The 10,383-nt window shown below is 53.1% G+C and overlaps 2 protein-coding genes across 16 annotated transcripts; one reads left to right on the top strand and one right to left on the bottom strand.

Moving 5' to 3' along the window:
- The first annotated feature begins 794 nt into the window (after window positions 1-794).
- Window positions 795-8,441, top strand: CENATAC (centrosomal AT-AC splicing factor). 14 transcript variants are annotated; one of them, XR_016234774.1, is made up of 11 exons: window positions 795-968; window positions 1,055-1,218; window positions 1,531-1,629; window positions 5,244-5,310; window positions 5,376-5,438; window positions 5,714-5,778; window positions 5,921-6,011; window positions 6,857-6,992; window positions 7,841-7,930; window positions 8,001-8,133; window positions 8,217-8,441. XR_016234774.1 is itself a non-coding variant. In XM_002722704.6 (11 exons), the coding sequence occupies exons 1-11, from the start codon at window positions 849-851 to the stop codon at window positions 8,278-8,280; spliced, it is 987 nt and encodes a 328-aa protein (XP_002722750.3). In that variant the 5' UTR covers window positions 795-848; the 3' UTR covers window positions 8,281-8,441. The 14 variants fall into 14 exon arrangements, 7 of the variants coding, with proteins under 7 accessions (XP_002722750.3, XP_089190537.1, XP_089190514.1 ...); XR_016234772.1 differs by having other exon boundaries at window positions 6,854-6,992; XR_016234776.1 differs by having other exon boundaries at window positions 5,376-5,466; window positions 6,962-6,992.
- On the bottom strand, window positions 6,288-10,197 carry RPS25 (ribosomal protein S25). Of its 2 annotated transcripts, none has more exons than XM_051837726.3 (5): window positions 10,137-10,197; window positions 9,804-9,899; window positions 9,267-9,450; window positions 8,535-8,633; window positions 6,288-6,534 (listed from the first exon to the last, which is right to left on the bottom strand). In XM_051837726.3, exons 1-4 carry the CDS (start codon window positions 10,137-10,139, stop codon window positions 8,539-8,541), a joined length of 378 nt encoding a protein of 125 aa, XP_051693686.1. In that variant the 5' UTR covers window positions 10,140-10,197; the 3' UTR covers window positions 6,288-6,534; window positions 8,535-8,538. The 2 variants fall into 2 exon arrangements, with proteins under 2 accessions (XP_051693686.1, XP_002722751.1); XM_002722705.6 differs by lacking the exon at window positions 6,288-6,534 and adding an exon at window positions 8,407-8,454.
- Window positions 10,198-10,383: the final 186 nt, after the last annotated feature.

Genomic DNA, 10,383 nt, shown 5'->3' with positions numbered 1-10,383 from the left:
GACACCCAAATGATTATCCAGAGCACAACAGCACGGCTCTAGACACCTCCGGCCCAGGACTGTGTAGGGCTGAGAGCTGCCCCCGGGCCGGCCCAGCCTTTCCTGTGGAGTCCCTAGGGCCATCTCCGCCTGGTGACTTAAGCCCTGCGAGGGGACACTTCACCTGAGGCCCTAAGGCTTGGAAAGCGGCCAGTAGGAAGGCTGCTGATTCTGGGAGAAGCAGCTTGGGAAGAATAAAAATTCCACTAGCATGGAAATTTTACAGACGAACCCCCAGCAACGATCCTTTAGTTTCCCCTTTCAGCCTGCAGGATCAGCGCCCCACACCCCGGTGGCACTGGGTCATGGTCACCTCCAGCAGGTGGCCCCTCCAGGCTGCTGGCGCTGGTGCAGGGGCCGCCTCCACCACCTACACCAACATCTCCAGAGTTCCTGACCCTCCATGCCTTAGCTTTCCCGCTAGCAAAATCCGACAATAGTCCCACAGCGTTCCTGCGAGGCTTCCGTGAGGTCACCGGACCCAGGGCGCTCCCTGTAATATCAGCTCTGATTCGTCACGCAGTCTACCACCGGTCCACGTCAGTGCCGGAGACGCGCGCGCTCTTTCCCGCGAGCCGCACTACTTTCTGGGTTCTCACGGCGCCGGGGCGGTGGACGACTCTGACGCGTAGCGCAGAGACGCGGCCGGCGGAACGGTCCGCGCAGCCGCAAAAGGGCCTGCAGCCGCGAGCGCCGCGGGAGACCTTGGGTTCGCCCCGCCCCCTGGGGTCAGGGGTCAGGGGTCGCCGCGGGGCGGAGGATCGGCGGCGAGTGGCGGAGATCCCGGGGGCCTGCAGCCTCGTGGACCCATGGCGCCGCCGCAGCGCTGTGCCCTGTGCCGCCAGACCTTCTTCTGCGGTCGCGGACACGTCTACAGCCGCAAGCACCAGAGGCAGCTGAAAGAGGCTTTGGAGCGGCTCCTGCCTCAGGTGAGGCCGCAAGGCTGCTGGGGTCGCGGATGCGGGGCGGTAGCGGGGTGGGCGCCGTCGGACCCCAGCTGGCCTCTCTCCTGCAGGTGGAGGCCGCCCGCAAGGCCATCCGCGCCGCTCAGGTGGAGCGTTTCGTGCCGGAGCACGAGCGCTGCTGCTGGTGCCTGTGCTGCGGCTGCGAGGTGCGGAAGCACCTGAGCCACGGGAACCTGACGGTGCTGCACGGCGGGCTGCTGGAGCACCTGGCCAGGTGACAGCAGGCGCGAAACGTGGGGGAGCGAGGAAGGGTGGAGAGCGACCCTACAGGCATTGCCAGCCTGGGGCTTAGGGCTGCCTGTTCTAGGTGGGAAAGCCCGCTCGGGCGGCCCCCACCCATCACGTCCCCTTAGTCTCATGTTATTGGGAGAAGATAGATTGGAGATCTAGACAGACCTGGCTAGTGTTCCTCTCAGCCTTGCCAGGGCGGAAAACCAGGTGTCGGTTGGTTACTTACCACCTGCGGAAATATCTGACGACTGTTTTATTATCTGTAGCTGAGGTCACTAATCCTCTCCATTCTCAGCCCAGAACACAAGAAAGCGACCAACAAATTCTGGTGGGAGAACAAGGCTGAGATGCAAATGAAAGAGAAATTCCTGATCTCTCCCCAGGAATATGCACGGTAGGTCTCTGGTTAGGAAAAATGAAGTAGCAGAGTGAATTCTGGATCGCTTGTCTTGTGTGGGAGCTTCCTCTAATGATTGGAAAATTCAGTGTCTGCCTAGCACTTAACTGTTCTAGGCCGTGTATTGTAGACAAAAGGGTGGTAAGAATTGAGGTGCATAATCTAGTCGGGGAATGGGATTTGGCAGAGAACACTATAATAACAGTGTTATAATCAACTACTGGAGTGCTACGTGTAAGCGCAGAGAATACTGACGTCCTTTAGGTACAGAGAGGCTGTTTACCGTGTGCAGGAACCTGGTGCTCACCCAGTGCCCACTTTGAATAGTTTTGGACGCTATAACTGCTCTCCGGAGGGCGGCTGATGTGCGGGACGCAAACTGGCCCGCAGGAGGGAGTGTGAGCTCTGCGCAGCTTCCAAAGAGCACACACAGCCTCTCTGCACCGCCCGTTCTGTTTCGTTAGCTGGGAGGCAGAGAGACAGAGCTCCTATCCCGCTAGGTTGCTCAGCAAGTGCCCCCAATCGCCAGGACTCAGTGGGTCCGAAGCTGGGTGCAGGGAGCTCAGTCCAGATCTCCCGGCACGGCGGCAGGAGCCCAGTCATTTGGGCCATCACTGCTGCTTCCCAGGCTCTGCGTTGGTAGGAAGCTGGAGCTCAGGCACTCTGATGTGGGACACGGGCATGCTAACTGGTGTCTTGGCTGCTAGGCCAGATGCCCACCCCCAAATCCTGGGAGTTGATGAGACACTGTGTGAAGACAGCTTCCTATGGGGGAGGGGGAGACAAGTGGAAGGTGGCTCCATAGCTCCTGTTACAGGCCTCCTGCTGTCAATTTCAGCAGGTAGGAGGCATTCAGCCCTGTGTGGTGGCTGGTGCTGTTGCTATAAGGATATGTGCCAGGCTTCCTGGCATGCTGGTGGTGGTGGTGGCTTATTGTTGATAGTTGTAGTGGTGTTACTCTGAAATCTCTTACTGTGTATTGTAGGATGAAACAGTTGCAAATATTTTGGTGTTTTTGGGAGCCAGGGGTTCGACCAGGAGCCCACACCTCCATATGGATCTCCCACATGGGTGGCAAGGCCCAAGTACTTAAGCCATCATCTGCTTCCTCCTCAGATGCATTAGCAGGAAGCTGGGTTAGAACCGGAACAGCACTCCAATATGGGGTGTGCCGCCCCCCCATTTGAAGTACTAAAGGAGGTGCTGTGTGGCACATATAGCAAGAGGTGCTATATGGCACAGCGGTGAAATCACCACTCAGGACACTGGCGTCCCCCATCGTACTGTCAGTTTGAGTCTCGGCTGCTCTGCTTCCTACACGGCTCTCTGCTAATGCTGCTGAGGAGCAGCAAAGATGGCTCAAGTACTTGAGTCCCTGTCACCCACATGGGAGGCAAGGATAGTTACTGGCTCCTGGCTTCAGCCTGGCCCAGCCTTGGCTGTTGCAGACATGTTAGGAGTGAACTAGTGTGTAGATTCTCTCTCTCTCTCTCTCACTCTCTCAATAAGCTGCTGCCTGTAACACCGGCATCATATAGGCACCAGTTCAAGTGCTTAGGCCCCTGCACTCATATGGGAGACCTGGTTGGGGTTCCAGGCTCCTGGTTCAGTCTGGCCCAACCTGGGCCACTGGGACTATTTAGGGAATGAACAAATGGATGGAAGATCTCTCTGGCTTTCAAGTAAATAAATCATAGTGGGTAAAGCTGCTGCCTGTGTGCTGACATCCCTTTTGGGCACTGGTTCGAATGCCAGCTGCTCCACTTCTGACCCAGCTCTGTGCCATGGCCTAGGAAAGCAGAATAAGATGGCCCAAATGCTTGAGCCCCTGCACCTTCGTGGGAGACCCGGAAGAAGCACCTGGCTTTGGATCATCTCAGTTCCGGCCGTTGGAGCCATTTGGGGAGTGAATCAGTGGATGAAAGACCTCTCTGTCTGCCTGTGCCTCTCTGTAACTCTGTCTTTCAAATAAATAAATACTTTAAAAAAATTTTTTAGAAAAATAAAACATACAATAAAGCAAGCACAACTTCTAAGAAAAACACACACACAAACCAAAACCCATCACTGTCTTTCAATTGAATAAGTTTTTGAAAAGATTTACTTATTTGAAAATCAGAGTTGCAGGGAGGAGCTAGATCTTCCATCCAGTGGTTCACTCCCCAGATGGCCACAATAGCCAGGGCTGGGTCAGGCCAAAGCCAGAGCCAAGAGCTTCATCCAGGTCTCCCAAGCACTTTGGCCATGTTCCACTGCTTTTCCAAAGCTGTTAGCAGGGAGCTGGGTCAGAAGTGGAGCAGCCAGGACTTGAACCAGCACCCGAGTGAGATGCCAGCCTTGTAGGTGGCAGCTTTACCCACTACACCACAACACTGGCCCCTAAATAACTTTTTTTTTTTTTTAAGGATAAGTGATTTTCTCAAGGGTGGTAATGCTGTTGTAATTGTACAGAATGTTCCTGTTCTTGGGAGATACATGCTGAAATATTTAGAATTACATCTCCTGATGTCCAAACCCTTTTTTGTTCTCCAAAAAGGAAGTGTAGGTGTCTGTAAAAGAGGAGCCAGTGGGGCTGATGCTGTGGGGTAGTGGGTAAAGCCACCACCTGCTGTGCCAGTATCCCATATAGGCACCAGTTTGAGTACCAGCTGCTCTAGTTCCAATCCAGCTCTTCTGCTATGGCCTGGGAAAGCAAGTCCATGGGCCCCTGCACCCACGTGGGAGACCTGGAAGAAGCTCCTGGCTTTGGATCTGTACAGCTCCTGCCATTGCAGCTATCTGGGGAGTGAACCAGAGGATAGAACACCTCTCTCTCTGCCTCCCTTTAACTCTTTTAAATAAATCAATCTTAAAAAAAAAAAAAAGCAAAAAGAGGAACATAGGTGTTCATTATACTATTCTTGTTTCTGTGAGTTTAATCTCAAATATATATACTGGCCGGCGAAGTGGCTCACTAGGCTAATCATCCGCCTGAGGCACTGGCACACCGGGTTCTAGTCCTAGTCAGGGTGCCAGATTCTGTCCCGGTTGCCCCTCTTCCAGTCCAGCTCTCTGCTGTGGCCCAGGAGTGCAGTGGAGGATGGCCCAAGTGCTTGGGCCCTGCACCTGCATGGGAGACCAGGAGAAACACCTGATCAGATCAGCGCGGTGGGCCGGCTGCAGTAGCTATTGGGGAGTGAACCAACGGTAAAGGAAGACCTTTCTCCCTGTCTCTCTGTCCACTCTGCCTGTCAAAAAAAAATAAAAAATAAAATAAAATATATATATATATGAAGAGCTTTTTTTTGTATGTTTATTTATTTGAAGGGCAGAGTTAGAGTGAGATCTTTGATCCTCTGGTTCACTCCCCCAAATAGCTGCAATACCTGGAGCTGGGCCAATCTGAAGCCAGGAGCTTCTTTTGGGTCTCCCACATGGGTGCAGGGGCCCAACCACTTGGGCCATCCTCTGGTGCTCTTCCCAGTCCATTAGCAGGGAGCTGGATCAGAAGTGGAACAGCTGGGACTTGAACCAGTGTCCCAAGAGGATGCTGCAGGCGAGGCCCCCATGAGGAGCTTTCCACAACTGGCTGGGGCTAAGGTTCTGGGCTGAGTGGCTGCTTTTCTTTTTAGATTCAAGAAGTCCATGGTGAAAGGTTTAGATTCCTATGAAGAAAAAGAAGATGAAGTGATCAAAGAGGTACGTTAAAGGGGGGCCTCTGAAGGACCCACCTTGTGAGCCTGTCTAAACCGCCTCTCTCACAGATGGCAGCTCACATCCGGGAGGTGGAGCGGAGCCGGCAGGAGGTGGTTCGATCTGTCTTAGAGGTTGGTCTCACTCGGAGGATCCAGAGCAGTATCCAAAATCCACTGATCCCCAGCTCTCCTAGGGCCAGCATCTCATGAGGCAGCTCTCCCTACTCCATCCCTCATCTGCTTGGCTGGAATTCCTTTCCCTGTGCAGGCCTAGTCAGTGAGTGGGCAGAGCCAGCAGGCAGTGGCCTTCATCTGTCAGTTTCCTTAGGTGCCTGGAGGGTGGGGGCGTGGCCTAGGCGGGCTCTTAAGCATTCTAGACACATGTATTCTTCCTGAATCAAACTCAGCCTCAGACAGTACCAGACCCAGAAGAGGGCTCTTCAGTACCTGAGAGCTGGAAAGGAACAAACAGGTAAGACTGGGAGGGAATCTCACGTTGAGTTTGACACCTTGGAGCAAACTCTCACCTTTAGGCTACAAGATGGAAGAGAGATCACCTTTGCCACCCCAAGGCCCAGGGACCTCATCTGCCAGCCTGGCTCTTGTTCTTACAGCTCCCAGCAGCCCTCACATGTGGACCTGCCACCAGCTCCAGAGCTTGCCTGGATGGAGCCAGAGCAGCCTCTGACGTTCATTGGCCATCAGGTACAGTGGAAAAGCAAACAGGCCAGGGCCCTCAGGTCCCAGGACGCTGCAGTCCTTCCTCTGCACTGTTCCCTTGTCTCAGACCGCTTTTCTTGCCCACCGTAGAACTTACAACCAGCTTGATAGGGGGATATTTACTGTTAAGAACCCAGAGGCACTCGAACTACCCTCAGGACTCCTATGTACCCATCACTGTGGACACAGAGCCTTACCCTTCCTCCTTTCGCCTCCCATATCTGTTGGGAGAACTCTCCATCCCAAACATACAGAAAATCATTTTTAAAAAATCCTTATTTATTTGAAAAGCAGTTACAGAGAAGGGGGAGGACAGATGAGATCTTCCATCCGCTGGTTCGCTCCCCAATTGGCTGCAACGGTTGGAGCTGGGCCAGTCCAAAGCTGGGAGCTAGGAGCTTCTTCTGGGTCTCCCATGTAGGCAGCAGGGACCAAGGAGCTGAGCCATCTTCTGATGCTTTTCCAGGCACATTATCAGGGAGTTGGACAGGAAGTGGAGCAGCTGGAACTGGAATCCATAAGGGATGCTAGCTTAACCTCTTACACTACAACACTGACCCCAAAAAAAACTTTTACCACGTGCAATCTCACCGTGTTCCAGCTGTGTACCCTGCTGCTGCTCCGTTTCTAGATTTGCTGTACTTTCTATTGTAAAGACGAACCACATAAATCTGCAAATGTAGCTTATGGTTAATTCTCTTCAACTGTGCATGCACTTTGTGAGGGCGGGGCTTATTCACCTATTGGTAATAAGCATTTGAGCTTTGGACAATCGCAGCCTCTTGAGGACAGGACGTCTAACGATTTATTGTGCTCTTTAATGTCAGCAGAGACGCAAAGTTAGCATCATGGCAGCAGCTGCAGCTACCTTGAGTTTTTCTTTCGAAGTATCCTCTCATCTCCTCTGACTAGAATTTTCTCATTTCCAACTACAGGATATGCCAGGAGTTGGTAACGTCCACTCAGGTAAGGTCCAGAGCAATGTTTCTAAGATGCATTTTTTAAAAATAAAGATAACTACTGTTAGAACGGTAGAACCACTTTGAAAACCAGTGCTGTTGGCCGGCGCCACAGCTCAATAGGCTAATCCTCTGCCTTGCAGTGTCGTCACACCGGGTTCTAGTCCCAGGAGACCAGGAGAAGCACCTGGCTCCTGCCTTCGGATCAGTGCAGTGCGCCGGCTGCAGCGCAGCGGCCGCAGTGGCCATTGGAGGGTGAACCAATGGCAAAGGAAGACCTTTCTCTGTCTCTCTCACTGTCCACTGTCAAAAAAAAAAAAGGCGAGAAAACCAGTGCTGTGATAGAAGCCATTCCATGTGTTACCCAAGAATAAGCAAGCCGGTCTACACAGATCTTCGCAGTAGCTTTATTTATAGTAGGCGGACTGAAAACAATCCAAATACCCAAGAGGTGGAGACTAAACAATGGAGTATCGTCAACAGCAAAGATCATTTTTTGGCAGAGGGGGCCTTCCACCTCCTGGTTTGCTCCCTAAATGCCCACGAAAGCCAGGGGCCCAGCTCTGTCCATGTCTCCTATGTGTACAGCATTGCTGTTTCCCAGTATGCACATTAGCAGGAAATCAGGGGTGCAGCTGATACAGGACTCAGGTCATCTGAGCATAGTGTTAACCACAGCACTGGTGACTCTCAAAACGACAGGACACACCTCCACAAGCAGCTATGCAAGCCAGTCTAAATGGTTGTCTGGGACAGCTAGGATCTTAATTGGCTGAGATACTAGGGGGTATCAATCTCATGGTGCAATTTGTGAATTAAGGCTTAACACCTGCTTAATGGGTCGTTCTCTTCCAGGGGCCACACCTCCCTGGATGGTCCAAGATGAGGACTGCAGCTCTGGGAACCAACAAATAGGCCCTTCCTATGAAGAATTTCTTAAAGAAAGTAAGTAGACTAACTGTAGATGGGCAGGTAGTTCTTTGAGACTCACTTAAAACTTTCCCTATCATTGCAGGGGAGAAACAGAAACTGAAAAAACTGCCCCCGGACAGAGTCGGGGCCAACTTTGACCATAGCTCTAGCACCAGTGCAGGCTGGCTGCCATCTTTTGGCCGAGTCTGGAATAATGGCCGCCGCTGGCAGTCCAGGTATGCGTCCAGTGCCAAACTGCAACCCACTACTCTCTGGAGCCCTCGTCCCTTCATTCTAGTAACTCTCCATTTCCTTTCAGGCATCAGTTCAAAAGTGAGGCTGCCGCAAAGAAGAAACAACAGTCACATAAAGAAAAAACCTAATTGCTCCTGGATACTCTACCAGCTACCCTGCAGCTCAGAGCAAAGCCAACAAACCTATGCCCCAACTAATTCCTTTTACCAAATCCTTTCCTAACTGCCTTTCTCAAGAAACACAACATCCAACCATTTAATTTAATAAAGTTTTATTTTTTCAAAATGTACAATGCAGTGGACCTGTAAAGGAAAATTAAAATAATGAGGTCATTTGTGAAGTCGATGGGTGCACTTCCCCCGCCAGACTCCCGGGCCCTTACCTGCTCACGCATCTTCACCGGCAGCTGGGGCATCTCCCCCCTTGGTGTTTCTGGTGTAAATCACTTGAGCTCTGTGCTTTGAAACCAGTTTGATAAGTCCTAGGGAGAAAGGAGCCACTGAGAACCAGCACGTTTTCTATGCCTTCCCAACATAACTGCTTAGTTTTTGACAGCTTGTTAACAGAAGTAGGTCAGCTTAATTTACATGAATCGCTAACATGAAATGATGGTAATTCGATTCACCAGCTGAATGTTAAAATTGTTTCGGTATACTGCGGGAACCTTGAGCTTCACTATACTGCTGTGACCCACGACGAACTGCTGGCCAAGGCCCCTCTAAGGTAGTATCCATTTCAGAAATAAGTCCTGGGGCTGGCACCATGGCACAGGTTAATCCTCTGCCTGCGGGCGCCGGTTCTAGTCCTGACAGCTCCACTTCTGACCCTGGGACAGCTGCAGAAGATGACCAATATCCTTGGTCCCCTGCACCCATGTGGGAGACCAGGAAGAAAACTCCTGGCTTCGGACTGGTGCAGCTCCGGCTGTTGGGCCATTTGGGTGTGAACCAATGGACGGAAGACCTGTCTCTTTCTCTCGCTGTCTGTAACTCTACCTCTCAAATAAATAAAATCCTAAAAAAAAAAAAAAATCCTGACCTTTCCAGTGAAAGCACTAAGAGGGCCAGGCCAGCCCAGCCCAATGTAACCCGCAAAAGCAGCCCACATCCCCCACCTTTACTCAGGAGCTCCTGCAGGGCTGCCCTGGCCAGGGACCCGCGGATCTTCAGTCTCTCAGAGACCACGGCCGGAGTTATGAGCTTGTAGTTGGGCACTTCCTTACAGAGCTTGTCGTACGTAGCTTTGTCAAACAAGACCAGGTTATTGAGCTTGTCCCGAACTTTGCCTTTAGACCACTTCTGCTCAGAAACACAAAAAGGAAACCAAGTCAGGCCTCCTGGCAGCAGTCTACTCTCCTTCCCACGCAACCCACGTCAGAGAAGCCGCCCACTCTCGTCAGAGATCAATTCTAGACCCTCGAAGTTAGGGACATGTCCATGAACAGCTTCCGGCCCCTTCATTTCCAAGCCTGAGCGGCAGCCCCCCACCCTAACACTGGGAAGAGAACAGAGTACTGGGCGACGATGTCCTGAACCCTAGTGTTACATCCCAGAACCCACACCCGACGGCCACGCCGCTGTATCCACACCCCCGTTCCGGAACTCCGAGAGGGCACCCCGGGCTCCCGCTCCTGGAGGCGGCTCACTCCTACCTTCTTTTTGGCCTTGCCTCCAGACTTGTTCACGGGGTCCTTGTCTTTCTTGGCCGACTTTCCGGCATCTTTTTTCTTCTTGTCGTCCTTGGGCGGCTGCGGGAGGGGAGGGCAGGCAGATATGAGAGCAGCCCCACGCTCCCCCACCACTGCAAACCCCCAACGCCGCCGTGGGCAACCCACTACCGAAGCACATGGGTGAGGCGCTCCCCGCGCCCGCGCCGACTCCCAGCGCGGCCGCCCCAGGGACCCTCCCGCCCGACGCCGTCCCCGCCGCGCCCGCGCATCGCCCGGCCCTCAGAAGCCGCCTGGCCTCACGGCCCTGACGCTTACCATAGCGAGGCGCGGAGAGTAGCAGCGACCACCTCAACCTTGCAAGATGTCGGACAAAAAGGAAGCGCCGCTGCCCAACGAGCCCAGAAACCTCCGCCCGCCTGGAGTACTTCCGGGGCAGGGGGCGGAACCTCGCGCGGAGGTCCTGCCCACCGACCCGTAGCGCGACGCGAGCAACGGACTGGCGTAGGCGAGTGCCCCGAACGCTGGCCTAGATTGACACGCACGGCAGCTAGTTGGGAAGCAC

This window comes from Oryctolagus cuniculus, chromosome 1 (assembly GCF_051225735.1).
Source record: "Oryctolagus cuniculus isolate XC-2025 breed Fujian yellow rabbit chromosome 1, ASM5122573v1, whole genome shotgun sequence".
NCBI lineage: Eukaryota > Metazoa > Chordata > Mammalia > Lagomorpha > Leporidae > Oryctolagus > Oryctolagus cuniculus.
This window is presented reverse-complemented; position numbering and strand designations above follow the sequence as displayed.